Below are 26,116 nucleotides of genomic sequence, written 5' to 3'. Positions count from 1 at the left end.
CACCGGCTCAGCAAGGTTGAAACGGGACAAGGAGATCTTGTACTTCTGGGCATAAGGAACTACACAGCGGATGGGAGGGAGGCCCTGGCTGGTCCCACGTCCGGGTCAAAGCGCCACCTACCAAGGGGCCCTGTGGAGGGCCACATCTGACAGAGTCCATAAAAAAGCTGGCATTTTTAAATGCTAATTTCTTACTCTCAGGCTAAGACAAGATTAATCCTCTGTTGCCAAGAATACGTGTTCAGTGAGAGCTAATGGAATGTGGATGAAGGCAGTCCCACATCTTGAGTACAGGAGTAAAATGCAGGGTCCAAGAGATAAACCTGTGTGCCTGACCAAAAGACGGCTCTGCAAGTCTCGACACAGGATGACTTAAACAGGACCCCGATAATCCAGTCTCCTCATCTGCCTCGACTCTTCCTAGGCACCAGCTAATGTTGCGTGACAATCCGTAACTTCGTCATTAATAGTTTCATAGCCCAGCTCTGTAAATGCCTGAGAACAGCTGCAGTTTAACAGAAACAACCTGCTATGTTCTTTGGCGTATAAAACTGCCAACATTATGGATAATCTTTCCTAGACTGCAGTCAAGTTTGGCACCGACCCAGGCACAATGATAATTACTTATGTAGATCAGGAAGACTGAGGAAACAGGAAAATACAGCTTTAAATAAAAATTGAAATGCTATCACCATTTGGAGCTTGCCATGGCCATTAGCGAGATGTCGACTTTACTGCCACAGCCTTCAGACATTACGACTTGACATGCCACTGCCTGTCATGCTCTGCTATATTGCTCTCGGCTTCGTTCTCTTGGCAGCGTCTGCAATGCTAAGAGAAAATCATGCCGCTAAGAGGCCAACGCAGTCATCTCGTGCTGATAAAACTGTAAATAATTTTTTTATGATGATGATGAACTCTCTGAGAGGCTGGGATAAAGGGGGCCACGGAGAGGTAAAGCGCTTTGCAGGCATTAAAACCTCCTGCTTCCAAACCAGCGCCGTGAGTTGGCAGCCGCAGCTTCTTCACCAAAGAAGCTGCATGATGAAGAACGGCTGGAGGAAGTTCTGGCTTGCGAGTACAGACTAAAGACTCAGCTCCTGCTGCCGCACGCTTTCTTGGTGACCCCGGACGAGCCCCCGGGGATCTATGTTCAGAGTGCAAGGGGAGAGGACAGCCCTCCCTCGCAGGACAGCAGAGATGGCTGAGAGATGTGCGGGCTAGACTGACGAGGGCCAGGCAGGAAACAAGACGGATTAAAGGTCAAAATAGCTTGATCAAAGTAACACCACAAATCACAGCAAACCAGCCAGGAAACCTCACTCAGAGAAAACAGACATTTTAACATTAGAAGAGAAACCAGGAGAATTATCTCCAGCAGCAGAGACAACGAAGAGGCTTGTCCTGTTTCTAAAATAGCTACTGTGGACACCCAGAGGGGCCGGGGCCTCCAGAGCCTCCCCTGTTCGTGCCGTGACCCTGGCTGAGCACATCTTCAAGCCGGTCAAAGGATGCTGACACCAACAGAGGATTCTTGACTACATGACAAAGGTGAAAGGCAAATGATTCGAGATCAGTCCTTCCAGCCAGCTCTGCTCTATTCACCCTCCCCAGTCACCTCTAGAGAGGTCTGTCACCCTGGGCAGCACCGGTCACTAAAAGCTGGGGTGAGACCACGAGTGACACACATGACCCATTCCCTTGCTCTTCCACCACAGACAGCTTCCCACTGGCTCAGAAACAAGACAGATCTACTGTGTCCTCCTGGTTCTTGGAAATAAACAGTTCCTAAATTTAAAGGAGACACGTAACACACACCAGGGTGGGAAGGAAGCAGAGGGAGATGTAAACGCAAGACATGCAAGTTACCTTTAGTGCAAATAAGTCGCTTTCCAAGCTGTGCCCTATCAATATGGTATCTGCACTGAACATGTTCAGTAGGACGGCTTGGACATCCCGCAGGGTGATACTAGTGTTCTCCAGGTCCTCTTCTGTCACACCTGAGAATCTGCAGAGCAAGAGCAGAAAGGAGGGCTTCCTTGAAGGAACACCTCAAGGCCCAAAGCGTCTCAGCCATTAGGAAGCGGTGGTGAGTGGAGTTCCAACAAGTGCTCCCAGCCATTCCCCCTAAGTTCCTGATTCTGAGCACAGACCTCTGACCCAAGGAAGACCGTCCTTACCTGGTGTTGTAGTCCACCACCTTGGTGTCCGGTTTGACGAAGGTGTCGTATACCACTTTCAGGTCAGAGTTGATCACGGTTACTCTTGTCAGCTCCAGTCCTTGTTTAGTGTAGCACTGCAAGCGACAGAGCAGACATGAAGACAAGTGCATGCCAACCACATGCTATATCAATGGAGCCATTCACCGAAGCGCTGCAGCTCCCGAAATGCAGCACATCTCCTGCAGTGAGGCCAGCCAGCAAACGCTGCTCCGTATCGGCCAGCTAGCTACAGCCTTTCAAGGGTGCATGCGGTCCCCAAATGAAACACGCATTGCTAAAACTAATGAATAAGAGCTAATTTAAATGTACAGGACCAATATGATTTAGAGTCCCCAGCAGAAAGGAAAGAAGATGGTAAGGAAACAGAGCTTTCCTTCAGCCACTTGTATCGCACCCTCGGCCTTCCCCAAAAAGCTTTGTTTTGCTTGTGCATTGCCCCTGGCGTTCGGGACCCACCATTTCACAGTCTAACGCGTAGATTCCGGGGTAGCCATCAGTCGTAGGCAGCTTCTCAAAAGTCTTCACAAAGCCATCAAGGCTCTCCTTTCGCCCATCGTGGACATGTTGCTTAAAGGAGAAAAAATAAACCAAACAATAAAGGGGACAGTTGTTGATGGTAGGAATGAGAATCCAAAAAGTCCGCTTCAACAGAACCTCCCACTTAAAGAAAAAGGTTTTTTTTTCAATCATTTCTAAAGGTTAATGAGGAATAAGCTTTGCCTGTCAGTCGGTCCGAGAAGCTCACCGCAATAGCAAACATAGCCATGTGCAACCCCGATTCCAAAGCCAGATCAGGGCTAGTGGCACCATACTGACAGCTCACGCAGGAGCAAGACATCACACATCTAGGGACAAGTAGCTTTCAACTTTCAATTTGGAGCAGAATTACTCAGAAAGGGTCACACCGAGGTCTTACACTGATCTAACTCCAACTGCTGGTTCCTGGCTTAGCTTGCGGCTCAGACATGCCCAGGTGCAGGATTCTAATCCCAGCCATCCCTGTTTGAGTGTTAGCATCAGGTCTGTCAGCCCAGACGGCATGAGAAACTGGTGTAATGAAGCACCACAAAATATCAATGTGTGCATACAAATAAAAGCCATTGTATTCCAAAACCAGTTTGCAGGCAAGCAGGAGCTACTGCCTACCAGCCCTTGAGGCAATAAACAGAGAGTATTTCCAGCCACTCTTCATTATCCCCAGCTAAAGCTCTAGGGTCAACAAGATCCAGCACAGAAGAGCTCCCTGAGCTAGCAGGAAAACTCCGGGAATGATTTCACAAGCGGCTTAAGCCAATGCAAGACTCAGCCGCTGTTGCAACAGGCGCTCCCACTCTCCTCTGCAGCCACAGATCCCACCCGAGCTGGTCAGCCCGAAAGCCTTCTTTGCAGGGGGAGTTTCAAACTGGATGATTGCACTGATCCAGTTACCGGCAGCAGTGGGGAAGCAGGAACACAAATTGAGGGCAAGGCAAAGGTTGCAACTGCCCTTCTGCCCACTAATGTGGTTTTAGGTCAAATTAAACTGCTGCACCACAACCAGAGGTGATGCTCTCTCGCCCTTATTCCCCAGTAGCGTTTTTGGTTTTGTTTAAGTTTTGTCTGTCCCCAAATCTCAATGTATTTGCGCATAATCACAGTAGCCTGCGTACAGCCTCCTTCATCGTGCCTCTCACAGATCTCGCCCTACAGGGAAACAAACTGTACTTGTTCACCTCAGGATAGAAAGGCTGGAGAGACGAGGAACTGAGGCGCTTGTAAAGCTGAAACCTGTAGGCAAAGGGATAACCAAAGCAAGGGTTTGCGTATTTTCCTGCACAGGTTATTACTGCAGATGCAGCCAGGGTACAGAGAACTGCATCATTTAAAGGTAACGAGGCAGCTGGACCAACACAGAGTCCAATCTCTCCCTGTATCCAAAGCCAGCACTGCTCGAAGGCCACACGGTTCGTTTCTTCCCAGGAGCAAGAGGCCACACTTGTCCACTCTGCATCTATGCCCGTGAATCTGACTGTTTTGCTAAAGAAATGGGTAGAGCAGATTACCAGGCCAACAGACAGTAAATGTTTCTCTCCCTTGCAGCTTGATCCCTTCCCTCCCTCTATAATACAATATAACTGGGCAGTGAAGGAAAGCAAAAAAAAATAAATTATGTGGTTTTCTACACTAGTTGGTGTTCTGCAACTGTCCAGGTCTTCCTCGCTGAGAGGAGGGCAGAAAAGTTGCTTCTGTTTTTCAGACCCCAGAAAGAAGCAGACTCAATTACCACAAAGAAGAGCAGCTCCAGACTCCTCCGCTCCTGGGGAGCGGTAGGTAGGAGCACAGCTCCATCCTGCCATCTCCTGCCACACGGGCTAACTGCAGCACATCCAGGCAGGCACAGCTCAAACGTATGCGGAAGGAAAAGACACAGACGTGCTTTTCTAACCAGCTACGGCTCTCGTTACTTAGAACAGTTTCTTATTACAAATATTTGCTGTTTTCAATGCCCTCCTTCGAAGCTGAAAGATACTGTGCTCCCCAGTAGCCCAAACATCCCAATATCTCATTGCACACTGTCACCCTGAGCAGGCTGTGGACTCCAACCTTAAATCTACCAAAGGATGCTGTGAAACTCGCCCATTTGGATGAGCGAACCGAGAAAGCCAGAACATCGTGATCTGTAGCAGCACAACAACTAGGAGGCAGATGTGAAAGGATGCCTGAGCCCTGGAGCACTGGTGGCATGCTTCACTGAGTAAGAGGCCATTAGAGAGATTGTACGTTTCTTAAAAGGCCATGAGGTTTTATGGTCTACAACAGCCATGCAAAAACATGCGGAGAAGTCATGTTTTTATAGCCCCATCAATTTCTCCTGACTTCCTTGCTGGATGTTTTTTGGATCACTGATGAAAAAGAGATCCTAATTTCACCTGAAAAAGAAACAGGAGAAGTAGCAGCCTGCCTGATCCCATCTACGCTTCAGACTGTGCAGGGCAGGCTTTTAGGGTGCCCATACAGACAATTCTATTTTAATAAGGCTTGAATTTTGCCCCAGAATTCACTTCCTAGCTCTAGCTTTTGGCCAGAACAAGAAGGGCACACACCTCTCCAGAACCTACAGCCAGCCTTGCTGGTCCTGTATCGCTTGAGGTCTTGGAAACAGTGGGACAAGAAGATGCCTGTAACAGATATCTCTGGGAGCCCCTGCCACCGGACACGACCCTTTTAGGTCCCCTCTCACTTGGTTCTGCACCGCGCTCCTCTCCCCTGCACGGCAGCTGCCAAATATCAAAATGCCACTGAAACAAGTGCCGAGGAGAATCCCAAGGGACCTGAAGGAGAGGCAAAAGAGGGATTGCTCCCTTCAGTCAGTGATTCGAGGGGACCAGTGATGCCAGGCTGGGAAGCCAACTCTCCTGTCGCCTAAGAAAAAAAAAAACACCTCTGCAAAGGTATCCCCAGCAGCGTCCAGCTCTATCAAAGGGCCAAAACTCCATTCCTGAGCAGGTTTTTCATTCTGCTTTCTAGTGCCGGGATCCCTCTCCCTCCCCGCCCCCAAAAGAAGTAAGATTTATGAGTTACAACAGGCTCCTTGGGAAGGTTCCTCCCCTTAATACAACAAAGAGCGTGCAGTAAACAGAAAACTAAGAAAAGATTTGGCCTCCAGCAGGAAGTTACCTTAGCACAGGCATCTGGGAGAGGAAAAAAATGGGAAAAAGGTTTTGGCACGCTGTTGTCAAGGCCCTGAGACTACTCCTGAAAAGGAAATTCCTTATTTCTCACTTCCCCAATGTTTCCCTGAAGAAGTCTGTATCTGAGCTTTTTCTGGGCAGCTTAATCCACTGGCATTTGCTTAGAACAAATGAAACCACCTCACTCCAGACAGCTGAGTCTCCTCCTTCCTGCCAAACACTGACTTTTCCTACCTTTGCATAGCAAAAGATATTTAAGTACTTGTTTTCCTGCCTTAAGGGAAGCCACCATTCTTCTAAAGGCTTAAGCAATGATTACACGGCCATCACCACTGGAAGCAGAGGACAAATGTCATTGAGAATAAAAAGTTGTTGCTCAATAACTTACTTTAGCAACCTGGCAGCCTGGTGAACCCACAGCTCCTGAGCAGCAGCTGTAATGAGTTTCCCATCCACCTGGCACTGAAAGAGCAAGAGATAAGAGATAAGGGTCCTGTTAACAAGAGCCCTAAACTTTAGCTCTCACATGCAGAGATATCCTGGATGACCGCAGCAACAATAATGCGTCAAACAAAGAGGAAAAGTAAGTATGGATTCGCATGCAGCAATCTAAAGAGTTTAAGTCTCTCATGCTCAGCCAGACGAACTCCAGAAGCCACCTGGATGCTCTGATGGAAAACCACAGCAGAGCTCAAACTAGGTTAGTGTCTTGCTGCAAATGAATTCAACCAAGACCAGTAAACTCTCCTGGGCAGTGACAGACCTCTAGTGCTCCCAAGTCAGCCTCCTAAAAAGACCGATTTTTTCCAAAAAGCACAGGAAAGTCTGTTTTTTCTTTTACTTTTTTTAAACTGAAAGATGAACAACCTCTGCTGCAGCGGCAGTATCAAGTTTTCGGGACCGCACCATTACTTCCCAGCAGCTCTTTGCAAGGCTATTTCAGCAGCAGCAGGGCCACCCAGTGACAAAACTAGGAACTGTCACAACCTGTGAGCATGACAAGCTCCAAAAGCCACAAAACGTTCCACAGCAACTCAGAGCAGAGGCAGACTCTGCGTTCGGAGCTAGAGCCCAGCCAGCGTGTGACTGAGCCCTCTCTGAAGAGATATACCTCTCTGCTTGCGTAGCCTTCCCCAGTGATGGACGCACTCCTCTTTGCGAATGCAGTTTCCAGAGGCCGAGACCATGTACTCAGTGCCACAGCGACAACAAATCCTGCAGGAGGCTTTAAAAGAAAAGAGAAGCAAGAGTCAGGTCACTAGAAATCCTTCACCTGTTAAACCTGGCCAAAGCACAAGTAAATCAGAATCACTCGAGCCCCAAACACTGGTGACACAACTTTTCCTGTTGAAAAGGATCCCAAATGTTTCAAACTCCCACAAAGACAGCAATCCCTCTGAAAATGCAGTCCTGTAGCATTTGGCCCCCAAGCACTTCTCAGAGGCAAACACAAGACTCCCTAGTGCTGTTGGTGCGCAACATCAGCTCCAACACAGTTCACATCAACATTTGCTGCATTGTTTCTCCATCCATGGCAAATTACGTTGTACTCTAACACAGTTATTTTAAGAAACAGGATAAATCACAGCAAATTATGTTGTACTCTAACACAGTTATTTTAAGAAACAGGATAAATAAGTCATTCTTTGGACATCAGAGCTAATGAAGCCTGGCTTCCAGGGGATCTGTGCCTTGTCACTTCTAAATGACATTTGAGTTCTTCCTGGGCACAGCTTTTCTGTAAGGATTCTCCAGCATCTAAAACCAGGAACGCTTACAGGGGGCAGTTACGGACTTCTCCCTCCTGTCACCTGTGCTCGTACTGCTCACAATTCAGAGAGGGAGATGCAAAAAGCCACAGTAAAGGAGCTGACTGTCATGCTTCTGATGTCCATGCCATTCCCTGAGTTCCAGTGTGAGCATTTAAGCTGCTAGCACATTCCCAGCTCTGCATAACACCAGCCTAGACCATTTTTGTCCACTGACCATGGTCGCAGCATTAACAGACTAGCAATAGCTTTTGTTAAATAAGAACAAATTCAAAGATCCTGCAACATCTGCAGGAAACTACAGAAACAGAACCAGGAACACGATCTCAATTGTATAAAGCAGCCGGCTGGCTAACTGGAGAAAAGGGCTCTAACAAATACGGTACTTGACAGCGTTAATGCAAGAGAGCTTTCGTACAGGTTACTTCAGCAACCACAAGACAAATGTAGACACAAGGTGTTAACATGGATGAGCACTTAACGCACTTCAGCAAGGTCTCTCCACAGAGATGCTCAGAGGAGTGTGGCAAGGCGCCTCCAAGTATATCCTAAGTACGTTTTATCCCTGCTGCATCACAGCCTGCTCTAATCAGCGTTTGGGAAGCATAAATCCAGCTACAGGAGTTCAGAAAATTCAGACAGAAGAGGACCCCACCCTGTCCTGAGGAAACCTGGGGGATCATTTTGTCCAGTTGCAAAAAGGGCTTTTGGGAACTACTTGGCCCAGCACTGTCAAGAGATCAAGCAGAAAACTGTGCAATCCAAACCAGCAAGGCATGACCCACCGCAAAACCAGCCTGGCCCAATGTTGGTCCATATCACACCATAACAGCAGCTCATATGCACAGAGACACAAAGAAATCCTTCCCCTGGAAGAGTGGAGCGTCATCAGACGCTAAACAGGAGCCTCTCTCCAAGCAATTCCCTTGCAACAGCAGCAGGCAGCCTCCAGGTTAGTGCAATGGAGTCAAAACCTGCACTGAGCGAGCAAGTGCAAAACACGTGCCCTCACAGGGGGTGGCCGAAGGCGGCTCGTCCAGGGAGGCAGCCTGACCAATCCCCATTTGTTGGCAGCAATTAGAAACCTCACTCAGCCTCACAGCCCCACAAACTATAAACCGTGCATGAAAAATCACATTCTCACGACACGCAAGCTGAAGGAACTCATCCTCTAGAAAGGCAGCAGACTTCTGCAGCCGCACTCCTCTCCTCTGCGACCGGCTCGCCTGCAGAGGCAGAGGTCACAGCCAAGGAGACACATCACAACAGGAGCAAATGGCTCCATGCTGAGACCAAGAACAACTTGGTGCAAAAAAGCCATCTGCAAGCAGGACAGGCGTCTCAAGTTGTAATGTATCTAGCAAACCTTGCAGAATGAAAGAGCCAGCAGAGCTTACAGTCAATCGTTTTCTTCTCCTCTGCGGTGAAGAGGACAGCACGGCCGGGCTTCTCTGGGTGAGGCATTGGGTAACCATTTTCCTTTAGCTGCTCCTCAGTCATGAGATACTCCTTTAGTCGCCGGTACAAGGCAGCTCCTGCACACAAAGACAATGCTGAAGCCAGATCGCTTAAGTAGGGACCGTTTCTCTTACTGTTTTTTGCTTTATCAAGCCGCCTGGCAGGGACTCCCACTATTTTAAACTTGCTCCCACTGCCTTCGTTCAGGATTGACAGAGAAACAGGTGCCAGGGCAGTATTTTTTTTAAATCTGGTCATTGGTGCACAAGCTGATTTTTAACCTCTTCAACAACGAGCATTAAGTCTGGAAAACACAGATGAAACAGAATTCCTCCAAAGGCCCATCTTCAGGCCCTTTTGTTACCAATGTGAGACTTCTCCTATTTTAATGTTTTAAACGCTTTAACTGATAATTTGTAACACAGCCCAAAGAACACCCCTCAAAGGCCACCCACAGCTAGCTAAAAAATTCATTATCAGAAGCCTTCTTCCTGCTGTTGATTTCAGGCTGCTCATTTCATTTCACAGAATAATTATAACTTCTTGCACTCTGCTCAATATCTCTTCTTTCGCTGCTACGTTAAACCCTTCCAATATTGCTGTGTACCCTTTGATGTTGCTTAGCTGAGCTATACAGACCCTTTTAAGCCTTCTCCATGTCAATTCCTTCTGCTCCGTGGCCTCCCTGTCTCTTCTCTGATCTCCTCCACAATTTGCCTACATCTCTTGGCAACCAAAATACCCATAACCGATTTGAGCCAACATGAATAATGCTTGTGGCACAATCCTTTGGCTACAATATGACCTTACTATGACATTCGTAAATGTGAAAATGAGCCCTGCAGAGCAGATGGAGATATTTGTAAGTCTGCCTTTTAATCTGACAGGCACACTGTAAAGTACTGCTTCAGGGCAAGAAAGTTAAAGTAAAATCCAGACAGAAATAAAAGCCCAAAAGTCAGTAATATCCAAAACACAAGAGGCAGCTCTGAGCAGTTACGGATGCTAAATCAAAGCAGACTACATCAGTGAACTCGCAGCCCAAAGCCGGGTAAGGAAGGCGCTGGTCAGAGTGGCGTAGCGTTCACCGAGCGACTCTGCAGCACTGTACCGCAGTTAGGTAATAACTCATAACGCTGGCCCGCAGATACATCACAGCGCTTCACGCATCAGCAAGATCCTGCTCTCCCCAGTCACTGCGTTACACCTCCAGCTATAATTCACAGGTTACAGCCTCACAGGAGCAGGGTCTTACCTGTTAAATCCTCTGCTCTCAAGCTCCCTGACCGGTTTAGAGTAAAGCTTGTCTTAGCAGCAAGCTTCCCTCCCAGCACAGCTTCATGGGACACCACTTTCTTGTTACTCGTCTCTGCAGTGAGAAGAGGGAAGAAGCAAAACAGGACAGAGATCAGGTACCCAGCTGAGTGAGAGCGAGTGACTTCAGTCCTAGAGTCTGGGGCACTACACATCGGCAAAAGGATTTATCCTCCTGAACTCTTAAATTTATCCTCCTGAATTCTTAAAATTCTTAAATTCTCAAAATTTATCCTCCTGAATTCTTGCTCTGCTCCAGAAACCGGCACATGTAAGGTGGTGGCCTAGCATTTTCATTCCAGCATTACGGGGAGCTTTCTGTTTGCCCTGTCAGCCCACAGCCACGTTTTTTAAGGGCAGCAAGGACATTTTTACAGTTCCCCTGGAAACTCTGGTAGCTCTACCTGCTTACTCTGCACAGCCCGCCCTCCTCCTGACCAAAAGCAAGAGAGCACTAAGCACAGAAGCAACTCGACCCAGCGGAGTGCTGCATGGTGGGATCACCCACCCACAGTGCGCAGCTTTGTTGTTAGGTCCCTGCAGACCAGACTCCCACACTCAATCTTTCAACTTCCTTTAGAAAGGAGCTTCAGAGCTCTAGAATATGCTCAGCACATCAGATAATGGCAGATAGGTGCTTTTTACTAATCATTAACTGGCAGCCCTCTCCTAAAGGCCAGCCTCCCAAGTTCAGCCGCTCTGACTAATGGCCATGAAGGTAATGAAGACAGAGGGGAGAAAAGGGAAGAGACCAGGAAAAAAAAAATTCACAAGAACAGCACAAATTGATTGTTTAATGTACCCTCTCGAGAGCCAATAATGAAATGTCTTAACCCTCTTCGTTTCTCTCTTGAAGCTTAATGTGTGTAACAGATTTCTGCGGTGATGGACGAGTCTATCACTTTGAAGGCATCATGTGAAAGTTACTCCATTAGCGGGGCTTTTCATTTTAAAGAACTTGTGCTAAAAAAAAAAATCCATGTGGCATTATCTCCATTTAGGTTCAGACAGCCAACAAAGCATTGCAGGACTCGCCTCTTGAAGGCCCATTAAAGCTTGCCAGACTATAAAAAGCTAACTGGAGTTGTTTGCCTTTCAGCATAATGCTTCTGAGAAATGGGTCTGTCTTTTCAACAAGTTTCTCTCCGTGGCTTCTAATCCAAGCAGGGCTCCGATTATTAAACCACAAACGTGGTACGTACTGTTCGTACTGGACGGGGAATTGGGCACTAGGCTTCGGAGCTTCTTTAAGGTGTTCACTGCCACGTTCAGGTAGATGTTGCGACTGGTGCTACGTTCATAAGCCACCTTCTCTTCTGACAGAGCCTGCAAACAATGCAATTCATTACTACATACTCTCTTTCCACCACTGCTTTTGGAGAAAAGAAACATTTGGCTCTTAAAATACAGAATCCAAGTATGAAAGCAAAAAAAAAAAAATTGCCTGTCAAGGGATCAAGTAATGAAGTGGAACATGGCGTAACTATATACTGGTTCTGGGGCCTGCTTAGGCGAGTAAGAGAAAAAAAAAAAATTGTATTTTAAACAAAAGTGCTGGAAGAAGCATTTTTGTGTGAAACCTTCCCTGACAGATTAACAAAGCGGTTCTGGAACTGCCTGGGAAAAGCTGTTTTCCCCACTTCGGTGGCAGTGCAAGATCTTAACTGGCACGAAAAGGAAGTCTGGCAAACGGTCACTCCTTGGATGCAACAGGAACATTCCCCCTAGGGAGCTGTGAAGGTGAAATCCCACAAAAGAAATCCTCGTGGCGTCTGCTTTGGTTACAAAACACACCACACAACATCCTATGTTTACCCAACTAACATTCATGGCCAAAGCTGTCCAATAAAACGCATTACTTTCTCAACTCTGCTTTTGGAAATCCTACTCTCTTATTCCCTACTGGTAGAAGGCTCCTTAAAAGCCTCGCAGTTCATAAGCATCAAGTTTTACCAACTACATCTATCTCAAGCACTTATCTCTGCTGAACACTTCGATTCCAGGAGGTGTTTGCAGCTGTACCAGAGCAAAAGGCCTTTTTGTCCAGCTTGACCATAATGCACGTTCCCCTACGGCCCTCTTCTGGCGTTATTAAAAAGATTGTGCAATGCTTTCCGAATGAAGGGAAAGATGGGGGTTTCTACTGGAAACCCCCACTGGAATTACACTTTCTGTTGTCCAGTCTGGAATTATTTAATGCCAGTCTCCTCTACAGAATTGTATGGGGACAGGAGAGTTTTCTGGGCTTGCTGCAATTTTAGAAGGTCTTAGCCAAGGCAGAGGATGTTATTCTCTGCTGCAGACTTTACTCATAAGAAACAAGCATCAGTACAGACCTTGTCAAACGCTTCCTGGGAGGAGGAGCAGAATTTCAGGCACTCATCAATGAAGAGATTGAGATATCTTTGACGAATGTTTGTTGGGACTTTAGCACCAAATTCTGTGGGAATAACAGGCCTCTGTAAGCTGGTGCTCTAGAGATGAGACAGAGAGAAAGAGAAAGAGGCTACTCAGGGTTTAAGAAGTATGTTGCTTTGAGACTCTCACGTTTCCTGCTATGTTATTAATAGTGGCATGACTTCCTTTCTAAAAATCTGCCCGAAGCTAAACATAACACGCATCATTTTTGGTACTAAAAATGCCACTTGAAGCTTTTGTGCCACCTTCAGTATTTGAACTACTTCAAAAAAACAACCATGCTTCATTATGCAACTCATCCAGCAGCCAAGGACTCCCCGTGGCATTAGTCACAACACTCCATTTACACACAGAAACATTCCAGACCATGAAAACGATGACATTTACATTAAGAGATTCAAGATTAGCACCGTACCGAGCACCACGCTTGGACTTGGAGATGTGAACACATGACACCAGTTATGTGCACGACAGACGTGGTTTTCCTTTCAGTACTCTGGCTGTGAAGAGAGAATGGGAGGCCCACTCCTGCCAGGCTGGCAGCCAGCTAAATCATCACACTTCTTGTGAGATTCCTCTAACTTTACTGCATTGGGGTTTTTTCTTCCTTTTTTAATGCCAATCATGATGCTCCTGAAAGGATTTCCCCCTTAAATTGAATGACTTCTTCATGCATAAAAACTGCACGTTGGACCGAGTTATGACCTACCACTGCAGTTTTCCATTTATCACCAATTATCCACCAAATCAACACAATTTGCCTTTTTTTTGGAGAGGAAACCATATGTTCATCTCTAAAGCACCCAACTGTTTTGTCAATCTTTCTCCATCCCACCCAAGAGATATCCATAAACCCAACCATCTGCTGCAATCTGTAACGAAAAGAGCTCTACAGAAGATATGAGCACGCTCAAAGGGGAGCAACTGCTCCTGTCTCAATGGGAAGAGTGCTCATTTTCCTCATGAGACTTCCACTTCGACGCCCTGTTCAAGGGGATTTGGTCCTTTTCATTACATGTATGTATTTTCTCAGCCTCTGATATGATACCCTTAAGCACCTCTGGAACACTGGTAAATATTTTATCCTTTCAGTTGTTTCTTTTCTTTTTAATCAGCTTCAAGTTATATGTTACTATAAGTACCCAAAGGCTGGGCAGGTATCCTCGCGGGGGGGGGGGGGGGGGGGGGGGGAGGAAAAAAAGAGAGAGTTTTTTCCCCAAATATTAAGAGCAGCATGAAGTTTAAATGATCACATTTTACCTATATAGGTCACTGTGGGACATTATTCATAACCACCCGCCTCAGTATGGCCTGCAAAGCCTGGGAAGGGCATTCATCCAGCCATGCCTTTTGAACACGAGAGGCTCCAAGTCCCTGACACAAACAGCTACACACCTAGCCAGACAGCACAACAGAAGACTCAAACTGAAGATGAGCGATCAATATTCAAAGAGATCAGAGCAGCACTTAAGTATTTCTATCTTTTTAAGCTCCTACCCCTCAAGTGTTTAATTTTTTATACAATGCTATCGAGGAGAACCACAGGAAGAAACAAACCCATTTAATCAACCTAATCAAAACACCGCTCTTCAGAGAGTGCTAAGTTTGCAGCAGCATGGTTAAACATACCACCCTCGATGGGGAACGACCAGAAAGATTTCAAATTTCTCTTACCTGTAAGGAGGGAACATGCGCTATCCTTTTCGGCACGATGGTGCTGGTGGTCTTTGAAGCCATCCCAGCTAAGGTGCAAGTCTTCAGAGAAAGGGTGGGTGCTTCAGAGTCATTGGAAGGTGTGACACTCCTGCCAGCAACAGTTGTCTTACTACTCACGAGGCCTGCAAGAAACAGAAAACATATTTAGGTAGAAATCCTACCACTGGGCTTCATGTTGTCAGAATGAACTTACTATAAAAGGCCCATGCTGCAAGCTGTGATTTTTTCGAATGGAAGCCTCCAAAGGGATACAAATTGGGTAATTTTACCACCTTCCAGGCAAGGCTGAAGGAACCTTCTGCCAGGAAACGTCCTCATTTCTGTTTGTTTTGGGGTAACTGAGTCAGCAGAGTTTAAAGAGGTAACCCTGTCAGCTACAATGCACTAACTGCCCACCACGTCAGCTCTGAGTCCTTCCAACTACAAAGGGATACCAATGAGCGTTAATTAGTACTTCCCTCCCGGTTCGTGCCACCTCCGAAGGCTTGAATGGAAGAGGGAATGAGGAGCAAACACCCTCCAAGGAAGAAACAGAAAAAGAACAGGCTGAAGTGAGGGAGGCTGGGTGAGACAGACGGGGGACCGGGGCTGTACATCTAGTCTTGCTTTTCAGCACAGGATGGAATTTCTCAGCGGAAAGACCTTCCACTGGTCGCTATCAGCAAAGATTCAAGTCCTGGCCAATGCTACACATCTCCTGATAGTTTCACATCTGCTCGGGAGAAGTTTAAACAGAAGGCGGTGTCTTTTAACAGGGGGGAGGACAGGACAGCGATCACAAATAATGCTGCTGGCTTACTTTGTTTGGCTGCTGCGGAAAGGGCTGCATTTGGCACGTGAGCAATCCTCTTCTTTTCCCCTGGCAAAGAAAGAGAGGCCTTTTGAACGGCCACAGCCAGCTGTGCCGCCTGCTGCTGAGCCAGCTGGATCCTCTGGTAACAGACCTCCTGAGCGGTGGGGGGACGGTACGGCCGGATCACGGGCTTGCTCGGGACCTCTGCCTGCACAGACAAAAAGTTTTAGAGCCAGCCCACTCACCTGCTCATGCCCACTCACCCAAGCAAGGTCTCCTCTTCCTCAGCCCCTCTCTGTTAGCAAATACAGGGTTTTGAGAGGAGAAGATCCCAACCGTCTTCCAGAACAAAATATTTAGAGTCACCCACTAAAAAACATCGTATTAATGATTCACCCTCAGGCAAGGCTTCCCAGCACTCTGGCATGTTCCTAAATTGGGAGGTGGTATTTGAACTGCTCGTTTAATGGCACGATGCCCCCCATCACTGTGTCTAACCCACTTCTGGATTCTGTCAGTACACTCAACTCTACAGTCTCGCCCTAGAAAATGAATTTGTTGCGCCAGGGCAGGTTTAGGTTGGATATTAGGAAAAACTTCACTGAAAGGGCTGCCAGGCCCTGGCCCAGGCTGCCCAGGGCAGGGGCTGAGTCCCCATCCCTGGGGGGATTTAAAAGCCGGGGAGATGTGGTGCTTGGGGACATGGGTTAGTGGTGGCCTTGGCAGTGCTGGGTCAATGGTTGGACCTGATGATCTTAAGGGTCTTTTCCAACCTTAACGATTCTATGAATCTAGCCCCGTGCTCTCTACTGCATGCTTCTTTAATTTATATTGCAATGAAAAAGTGACCAACTATCCTCCATTCCCCTTTGCTACACGATGCTGAGTTTTACAGCTCTCTCCCTCTCCGTCTTTCCCATGCTGAAGAACCGGTGCCATCTACCCTTGCATGACAACAGCTCCCCGCCTCTCAGCAGCCTTCTTTCAGGTCTCTTGTTCCTGTAACTACTTAAAAGCCTCACATATATGTATTTATGGGATTTGAGCATTACATAAACTGAAGTCTGAATTTTAAACAGGCTCTGCCTCTGCCTACTTCTGGAGGCATTTCACTGCTTCAGCCGTTACTAGCACAAACAAGTTACACACGCATTTTCTTTGATGTCCAAATTTAGGTTGCAGGAAAGGTGCCAGAAATTATGTCAGCAAAGAAAGAAGTTTTCTAGCAGCAGAAGTACAAGAGAAGCAGCAGTAGTACTAACTTCTCCACACTACTTAATAACCTTTGAAATCTGAGAAACAGGCCTTCCCTCCTGAAATTTCTTCAGAGAAGGGTGCGCTCGCACAGCCCATGTGTAACATGGCGTTTCTGAGACCACAAATTGGGGGCAAGCTGGCACCTCCTGCATTCCTGGTCTCTGATGCTGACACCAGCTTCTGGATACCAAACTGAGTGCAGTCAGACATTAAATTATAATTACAGACTTCCAAGCAGGACAGGACACTCATTTTCTGCCTCACCTTCAATTCCTTTGGCCCACCATTTCCCCTGGCAACTAAACTAGAACTCAGCTCCCTCCCCTTCTGCTTGCTCAGTCCTTGAGCTATAAATCACAAGCAAGACTGAGCAAATATTCAACTTGGAGGGACACGGCAAAGTACGAGCTTCAATTCCGCACGTAAAAGCAGCAGCTCAGGTCTTGCGCCACCTCCGAGCTGACGGACTCCAGGGGACGCACGGCCCGGTGCGTGCTCACGGCAGCTGCTGCTGAGCACACCAGATCGGCTCTGTTTGCCCATGCAATGGTTGGGCTGGGGCTCACATCTTTGGAAAGCATTTTGGGATCAGCTGTCACATTAAGAAAATGTATTTAAAGATTTGTACATGTCTAAAAGGCACCTATTTACAATAAATATTTGAGTTAATGAATTTCCAACCCATTTGCTTCAGTCTCTTATCTCTTCACTTTGGAAGAAAGGGCCCTTATCAAAACACATGAACTGGCTGAAGATATGTAGTTAAATAAAACACATTGCTTTGACTTCAGGGCTTCAAATTATTAAAAGCAAAGAAACCTTTTCCAGGCAGAGAGGAAAGGAAGAACAATTAATTTGGACTACCCAGCTCAAATCAGTGCGTAAGTCTCCACTCTTATCCTGCTGGAACATAAAACTGACTAATCTCTGCTCAGCACCTGGAGGGAAACACATTAAACCCTCAGAGAAAACATGAATTAAAATCCCAGTGAGAAAGAAAGAAAAAAATCAGGATGTCTTCCTTGCCTTTTTTTTATTCTTCTCCTTTGTATTTAAAGTATCCTCACAATTGGGAAAGAAGAGTATCAAACAAGATATTGTTGATCTCTTGGTTGATTCAGAACAGATATAAGGTAATGGTTTTAAACACCTGACAAAATTCCTACAGCTATCTTTTAGGTCCACAAGACAAAGCAACGTACCGTCAGACACAGACTGACCTTGTGTCCAGCTAATTTTTATCTAAGTGACTGAGGGAAGCTATACTGTAGAAAAATGAACATCTCAATCTACCCCGATGAGTTACAAGGTGCAGAATCCATTTACTCTTCCTCTTACCCTTGGTTTTACGAAAGTTTATGAGAGTTTTGCTGCCATTTCTAACAGATGCCTAACCACGTTTTTCAGAAATCAGAAAGGAGAGGGAAGAAATCTGACACAGACGGATTCCAGTGCAAACAACTCGTACGCTGCTGCCTGAACCTGGGAGTGCATCGTTTTCCAGTGATGTAACAGGACCAAAAATCCTCACTTTAAAGAACCTAAACTTTTGCTTCTAAAAGCTGCACTTACATTTCCTTGTTTGACAAGATGAGAGATCCTTCTTTTTTGGCCAGGAAACAAGGTGGTTAAGTTATCTTCTGTCTTTTCTTCATTTCCTTCTTCTTTGGATAGCTGAAAAACAAAAGAACAAGCTTCCAAAATCAAATAGACTTGAAGATCCCTCTCAATGCGGAGACCTGCGAAGTCTCCTTTCAGGTTAACAGAAAGTCCTTGCAGGTGGCAGGTGAGAACAACATGTGGTCAGCTGCTGAGCTACTAAAACAAACCTTGATTTGAACACAAGAGAGAACACAAGGGAGCCAGCGAACAGCAGCATTACAGTCCCACCCAAGCAGTCGCTTCACGAGCTGTGCACCGGGCAGCATTGGTGTGATTCAGGACAGCCCCGACCTGCCATGAGAAACCTCACCTTTCACAGCATTCCTAAAATCCAGGGGGTTTTGGGGTTTATTGTTTTTTGTAAGAACTTGGGAGCTGACTCATTTCTGCCCTTGTATAACGTGCTGCCAGAGCAGGTCCTGGAAACCTGCTTGACACCAAACCACGGTGCCCCCGCTCCACATTTAGGGAAACGTTTCTCTGCAGTTTTATCCACAGCCATATCTGCAGAAAGGCTGCGGTGAGAAATCCCCAGGTCGCACCCTTGTACGGCCAGAAACCCAGGAGCAGTAACAGCACCTCTCCAGCTAAAGCTGCTTCTGAGCTAACATCTCAGACTTGCTGCCTCGGGGCGGGGGGAAAACCACTTTAAAATCTTCTTTGAATTTGACTCGGCTGTTCATTTCTACACAACACACTTCACAAGTTTATTTTTCTAAAATCTAGCTGCTCTCCAGTTAATCTTGCTTTCAGTTTTCCAACACAGCCTCTGGCGAAGCTCTGAGCAGCTCTTGGAAATTCGGCGACGGAGCTGAAGGCTGGATTTGGGGATGAGCTCAGACTCCGCTCAGGCTGAGCTGTGTTCGGCACCGCAAGGGCACCCCGGGTGAGCACTTCACACTGAACCGCTTCGCTCTCTAGGAACTCGCTAAGTCTGTTAATTCAGTTACATCCCTAATAAACTCTCTCACAAAGCGATCCTTCCCGGTGGAAAAGTACCGCGCTGCCCACGCGTACCTTTCCCTCCGGACTTACTGAGACCAAACGACACAGGCTCCATCTACAAAATTATTCCATAAACAAAAAAATTCCCCGTGACCAATCCCACCTGCCAGAAACGCAGCAGGGAAGCCGGTACCTACTTACAAACACCCATCTTGCAAAGAAGGACCCCTGCGCTGCACTGCTTGTTCCTCCCTTTCCAAAACAGGGGGAAATTAAAATTTTTAGCGCAGGGATATAAGGTAACGCACGTGCAAAGGAAACACGTGGCTGCTGACCGCTGAACATCGCCGTTCCATGCCAGAATTAACTGTTTGCAGTGAGTGGCAGCCCCTGGTTCAGCACTTTCTGAATTCAGTCCATTTCGAATCACCCCGTATTTAGAAAGCTCTAAATGGATTAGTATTTCCCACTATAGATTGCGTGCCCTTATACTATTTTCACTTAAACCCAGCAATTTGAAGAAACAAAGCCAAAAATAAAGCGCTTGTTCCTAGCTGGGAATTACACTAAACACCGAAGAAAGCAAGCTGAATTTTAAACAAGCAAAATCAAGTAATGCTTAATAGTTCAGAAGAAAATCATTACACACGACTGCTTTATGTAGTTTCTTCTACCAAGGCATTTCATGCAAGTGTAAAAAAGGTCTTCACTTGTCAGCAAGGCAGACTTCCCTCCGACCAGATCGGGGACGTTATTGCAACAGAGAGTTCAGCAAAAAGCTTTAATAGTCCGGCCATTCTTTTCAAAAGACGAGCTCTCCTCCCCACGCTGCAGATCCCGGCTCACTTTGTCCTCCACATACGGACGGTCATGAACGGAAGAATTTTGTTCACGGCCACTTCACCCACCCAGCTAACAAAAGCCTGAAAACCAGCCCCAATTCCTGATGCCGTTTTTAGAGTAAAAGTCAACAACCAACCATACCAGGAGAAATTTGCTTCCCACCATGCAGTCGCGTGGTTCCTGCTGCCCCTCCTTCAGATCAATAATCCCAACGGGAGCCTTGCTGTGTTTGAAGGGGTCTAAACTGGAACACGCTGGAAGCCCTGATGGAGTCCCAGTACCTCTGTTATCTTTTGGACACAGGATAGCTGCGGCCAAAGCCACTCAGTAATTCCTTGGACAGACACACTCAGCCTTTGGCACCCCCCGTCCCCCCCCACACAGAGGACACCTGATTTTGTCACCTTGCCCCCCTAAGCCTCCCAGGTAATACAGCTGACTCAGCGACCCCGATACCTCCGCACTGCAGTCAGATGTGCCAGACGGATAATGCTAGAGACAGGTTTGGGGTGTTTTCTCAATGTTGTCAAATTTGCCACCTTTTTCTTTTTTTTTTTTTAAACCTTTGGCTGGGGCTGCACGGCTGGAAGGCACGTCCCCTGGGGGGTGGATAGGGGATCCCTCTCTGGAGGGTGCACCGGATAAAACTGAAGAAGGTGCCGCGAACCAACGCAGCCTAAGGGAAGGCCACCCTGACAGAAAACCCACTGGCCCTCCAAGTCATGGGGGTTGGGCAGGAGGCCAACTACCTCCTCCCGGAAAAAAAAAAAAAAGTTGCAGAAACGACGAGCATCCACTCGGAGATGGAGAAAATCAGTAATGAAGTGAGGAGGAGGAGATGGAACTGGATCGGTCGTGTCTTGAGGAAAAAACCAACAGAAGACTGCGCTGTGGCCCTTGGGACTCCAGAGCACGCAGCCGCAGACCGATCGAAGTGGAAGAACGATGTTCGCGCCCTGTGTGCCTCCTGGCACTGAGAGAATTCAGATTCAGATTCTTTTTTTAAAGCTCCTTCCAACCCAACTCCCTGAAAGCCTGCTCTGTACGCAAGCAACATCATCCCAACCAGAAGACCTGGGCGTGCTGGGCTGGACAGCAAGTCAAACCATCCTGCCCATGCACAGGCAGCCGATCCCACGATCAAGGGTTTGCTCTTGCTGCCCAGTCAAACTCAGATGTGTGAAGATGAAGGATGAGTTTTGTCTGTTCCTACTTCCCTGCCTCAGAGGCTGTCAGAGGATCACTGCCAGCAGCCGCTTTCTACCCTTTTATGCTTGCTCCGTTCTGTTTTAATCTTGGAAAACGAGGGTCTTGCATCCTCTGGGGACTACCCCAAGGATTGATGTTGGGCCCAACGCTATTCAATATCTTCATAAGTGATCTGGATAACGGGATCAAGTGTAGCCTGATGAAGTTCGCAGATGACACCAAACTGAGTGGGGAAGTAGACACTCTAGAAAGGAGAGCCACCCTGCAGGAAGATCTGGATAGGCTGGAAGAGTGGGCTAACAAGAACCTTATGAAGTTTAACAAAGACAAGTGTAAGGTCTTGCACCTGGGAAAACATAATCCAGGAGTGCAGCTCAGACTGGGAGCCACCTGGCTGGAGAGCAGCTCCGTGGAAGGGACCTGGGGGTCCTGGTGGGCAGGAAGCTCAACATGAGTGAACTGCTGCTGCTGTGGCCGAGAAGGCCAGTGGGATGCTGGGATGCATCAAAAAGGGCATCACCAGCAGAGATAAAGAAGTCATTATCCCACTCTACTCGGCGCTTGTCAGGCCACACCTGGAATACTGTGTGCAGTTCTGGTCCCCGTTACACAAAAAAGCTGTGGGCAGGCTGGAGGGGTCCAGAGAAGGGCCACCAAGGTGATCAGGGCTCTGGGCAGCCGCCGTGTGGGGACAGGCTGAGAGAGCTGGGCTCGTTCAGCCTTGAGAAAAGGAGGCTTAGAGGTGATCTCATCCCCATGTACCAGCACTTAAAGGGGAGCTACAAAGCAGATGGAGACTCCCTTCTTACAAGGGGTCCCATGGTGAGGACAAGGGGTAACGGGTACAAGTTACTCCCAGGGAGATTCCGGTTGGACACGAGAGGTAAATTTTTCACAATGAGAACAGTCAATCATTGGAATAATCTCCCCAGGGAAGGGGTTGACTCCGCTACACTGAACATGTTTAAGACTCAGCTGGACATGGTGCTATCTCGTCTAGATTGTGCTAGAAAGGTCGGACCAGATGATCCTTGAGGCCCCTTCCAACCTGGTATTCTATGATTCTATGATACCTCACAGTCACTGGCAGAAGCCTTTTATGTAAATGCTTTTAACCTCCTTTTTCTGAAACCCCTTGTACCTTTTGAAGAAATTTTACCTTCCGTTTCTTATTTGCACCACCTACAAGGTATCCAGAGATCCTTATAAAATATCTGCAGTGTGCGTTTAAAATAGGAAACAGTAATTTGGGGAGTCTCTGAGGTGTCCAGTGCCACCTACATTGACTTACTTGCACCAACACGTTGTCTTGGTTCTACCTGCCACTACATTCCTTAAACTATGCTGCAACAAGAAAGCATCGTCCAGATTAGCAAACTTGGATTAGCTTTGGAACACCCACAAGATACTCCCTGAAGCCTTTTCTCCAGCCATCCAGGCCACCATGGTTCTTAGGCCAGGTGGAGACAGAAGTGACCGATAACCCTTCAACACAAAAGGTAACTGAACCCTTACATTTCACAGCAGCTTTCAATCCAGCACCTAAATTCAGGTGCAAACTCTTCAAAGCACTCAGTCGTGACAAGGATGAGATTCTTCCAACATACGGAGTCTCCCTCCGTAGCCCTCTTCAGCTACTTGAAACAAGCAACACCACTAAACTAAACCAGAATCCTTTCACATTTAGATGTGAGAGAACCAACCAACCCAAACCAGCATTACCTGTTTCCCCAGCCTTCCCTTGTCTTCTGTTTTCACATCAGTAGATTCATTAAAAATCCTGAGACACTCTTCCATTGGATCTGACTCAAAGTCCAAGTCTTTCTCAAGGATGGAATAATCAATGTCATCAGATGTTGAGGAAGACGATGACTTTGACAATTTAGAGCGCTTCACTTTCTTTGTCCCTTCATTTTCACTCTCAGAGTCCGAGCCACAGTCATCACCATCCGAGTCCGAGCTCACATCAAGTAACGTGGATGGCAAAGGCCGGCCTTTGTCATCGTCATCTCCACTCTCATCGCCAAACAGGTCAACATGACTCAAACTCCGCTGCTTCCGACCCTTCTTTGGATCTCCTTTTTCTGTAGGACTGACCTTTTCTTTCTTTCGCTCCAGGGCTGGAGTCTTGGTCCCTTTCTCTTTGTTTTTACGATCGCAGCTTTCCTTACCATTTTTCACGTCAGCTGTTTTCAGCTTGGAGTCCTTCTTGCTGCTCCCCAGCTTCTCCGTACTAGAGCCTTTGATGACACCCTCACTCTTACTTTTCCCTGAACTACTGCTGGTGGACTTGGATTTTTCTTTCTTAAGCCCATCCACTTTTTCTGACTTTTGTTTTTCCGGTTTCTTTGAATTCCCATCAGTTTTCACTTTGACACTTTTATCTTTGCAGTTTTTCTCTTCATTCTTGGTCTTTAATTTTTCTTCTTTCTTGAGCACTTTGTCTTTTTCTGCAATTTTACTTTTCTCCTTCTTACCAACCTCGCTGAGGCCAGGTGTTTTACTAACATCTGATTTCTTCCTCTTTGTTTTGTCTTTTGAGTCTTTGTTTTTATTTTCAGTTTCCTGGTCATTCTTACCAGAACACAATTTTGCTGCTTTTGCATTCTTGTCTGATAAGCTTTTGGCAAGATTTTTCTGTGAACTTGGAAGGTCTTCCACACCATATTGTGCTGCTGCTTCTTTGCTGTCCTGGGAAGCAAAGTCATCCACTTTGGTGCTCTGCTCTTTGTTGGATAACCCGTCATTTGATTCACTTTCAGAACCAGCTTTTGATTGTGAACTAACAGAAGTTGGCTTATATTCCACATCAGCCTCATCTTCAGAGGAAGAGAACCTGGCGCACACTTCATAGTCATCGAGTGCTTCACAGAGCTTCTTTCGCGATGGAGAATAAGATTCCTCGTAACTAGACACCCTACCCCTTTTAGACCCCTTTGGCTCCTTTGATGTGGCTTTGCTCAAAAGCCTGGCTGAGTAATTTGAAAGTGGGTCATATTCCAAGTCTGTAGAAGGCTTAGAGTCATCAATCACGTATTTATTGTTAGTGACAGTGCTACTGTATTTTTTATTCTGTACCACAGCCTTGGGAACATATTCCAGTGAGCTACCTTTAGATCGAGAAGTATCCAAAGTGTATTTACTTGACCGGCTAGCAGCAGCAAGAGGAGTAGGGTTGTAGTCCGAGTTATTATTAAAGTTGTAGCTACCTGGATTATATTCTAAGGAGGTAAATGACTCATTTTGTGTCCCAGCAGTTGACACGGGCGTATTCGAAATGAGCGAGGAGGCCTCTGAAGCACTGAACTCCTTTGTCGTTTCTAGCAGCTCCTCATACTTTTTCTGCTCTCTCTCAACTTCGTTTTTGACTGCCTCAATGGCCTTGTTGACCAGCTCCAGCTCCAGAATACCGGGTGTCACATCTGTAATGTCAGCCAGCGCGCCATCCTCCCCCTCCAACGAGGGCCTCGGAAGCTCTGGATTGTAGGGATCATAGCCTCGTTCTGTAAAAGAGAAGGAAAAAATCATTTACTGACAGCAATTCAGGTAAAATTTTCTTTAGAGTAAAATTTTAAACAGGTCTGTTTAAGGTCTGCTCTCATCAAAACCCAAGACTGAAAGGCACTACCAAAAGCCATGCTCTCGTCACCACAGAACAGACGTTTGATACCGAAAGCCACCAGTGACGCTCTCTGGCCAGCGGCAGGTGTGTGGCTAGACTGGATTTTAGAAACTATTCCTGGACCTCAAGGACTAAAGATCTGTTAACAAAGTGCTTTTACTACTCATGGAAAAGCTCTATAAATTAAATATTCTTCAGGGCACCAAAGAATAATCACTGTATTAGGACCAAGAGGAGCTGAGTATGCACAGAATTATCTGCTTAATTCAATGAAGCAACCAAGGGAGGAAAGAGGATCCCAGTACAAAAAATGTGGATTAGGTTCTCATTTATCGATGCCAATGCCTACCGCGCACTGAAAGCCTCCAATATTCCTCAAAGCTCAGTATTTCTCACAGCAGCTGCAGGAAAACCAGTCTTATTTGGACTGACAAACTGAGTGCTGCTAATAGGAAAAAACTACAGGTCCAAAGGCAACACGACTCAGCCACACCGAACAACCACCAAGACGGGAACATAATCACGAAGAACATTTCTCTTTTCTGACATTTGTCTTTTCAGACAAGTCCCTTAGGTGGCCTCTCTTGCGCAGGCATTTCTAGGGCTACGAGCAGAGGATATGCTGTGACCACGCTGCACGGCTCTTCCGACCACAGCTCTCCAGGAGAGCTTTTGGTGAGTGATGGTCCACCCCATGAACAACATGGAAATGCTAAAGCAACCTGTCCAAGGGACAACTTACAACTGGAGAGTCCGTTGAAGCCCATCTTGTAAGCTTCGTCTTGAAAAGGACATGGGAGCACTGGTCACAAATATAAACGCTCTCTATTTTCTGCCATGGTGTTCCAAACCCTCCCACCTACCTTTCCAACTCCTGGTGAAAAGGGAGGGAGAAGGACATCATCCAGGCCTGTGTGCAGAGCGACAGGCACCCTGCTTGCCAAAGAACAGGCAGGGAAATAACCTCCCCTTAGACTAGTAATGGAAGAACATAGCAATAAAGACGACTGCATTTAGCAAGCTAACAGAAGCTACAGGTAAATTAATGGCTGCTTTTTTACTTTGAACAGTTTTCAATCCTTGTTTTATCATAGTCTCTCTGGATGCTGCTATACCAGAGGAACTTTTTGGTTTTTTCCTAGAAGGATAGTAGTAAAACTGGCTTTCCAACATGAATATGTATAAGGACAAAACAATAAGCAGAGAGATAAAAGACA

General features: G+C 46.8%; 1 protein-coding gene across 2 annotated transcripts in view; it reads right to left on the bottom strand.

Annotated features, from left to right (window-relative positions):
• REXO1 (RNA exonuclease 1 homolog) overlaps window positions 1–26,116 on the bottom strand; it is a 43,234-nt gene that overhangs the window by 4,923 nt on the left and 12,195 nt on the right. For both annotated transcript variants that reach the window (XR_014230327.1, XM_082331468.1), the window contains exons 2-14: window positions 23,000–24,780; window positions 18,191–18,292; window positions 15,368–15,569; window positions 14,527–14,690; window positions 12,771–12,908; window positions 11,637–11,760; window positions 10,376–10,489; window positions 9,060–9,197; window positions 7,005–7,118; window positions 6,282–6,355; window positions 2,679–2,789; window positions 2,181–2,296; window positions 1,870–2,008 (exon numbers count right to left, since the gene is read on the bottom strand). Coding sequence is in view for 1 of the 2 variants with exons in the window: in XM_082331468.1 (XP_082187594.1) it covers window positions 1,870–2,008; window positions 2,181–2,296; window positions 2,679–2,789; window positions 6,282–6,355; window positions 7,005–7,118; window positions 9,060–9,197; window positions 10,376–10,489; window positions 11,637–11,760; window positions 12,771–12,908; window positions 14,527–14,690; window positions 15,368–15,569; window positions 18,191–18,292; window positions 23,000–24,780 (3,317 nt within the window). In the remaining variant the exon portion in view is untranslated. The remainder of the gene's footprint in view (window positions 1–1,869; window positions 2,009–2,180; window positions 2,297–2,678; window positions 2,790–6,281; window positions 6,356–7,004; window positions 7,119–9,059; window positions 9,198–10,375; window positions 10,490–11,636; window positions 11,761–12,770; window positions 12,909–14,526; window positions 14,691–15,367; window positions 15,570–18,190; window positions 18,293–22,999; window positions 24,781–26,116) is intronic.

Source organism: Platalea leucorodia (assembly GCF_965183815.1).
Source record: "Platalea leucorodia genome assembly, chromosome: 21".
In the NCBI taxonomy this organism is placed as follows: domain Eukaryota; kingdom Metazoa; phylum Chordata; class Aves; order Pelecaniformes; family Threskiornithidae; genus Platalea; species Platalea leucorodia.
The sequence above is the reverse complement of the archived record's forward strand: the minus strand, read 5'-3'. Positions and strand labels throughout refer to the sequence as shown.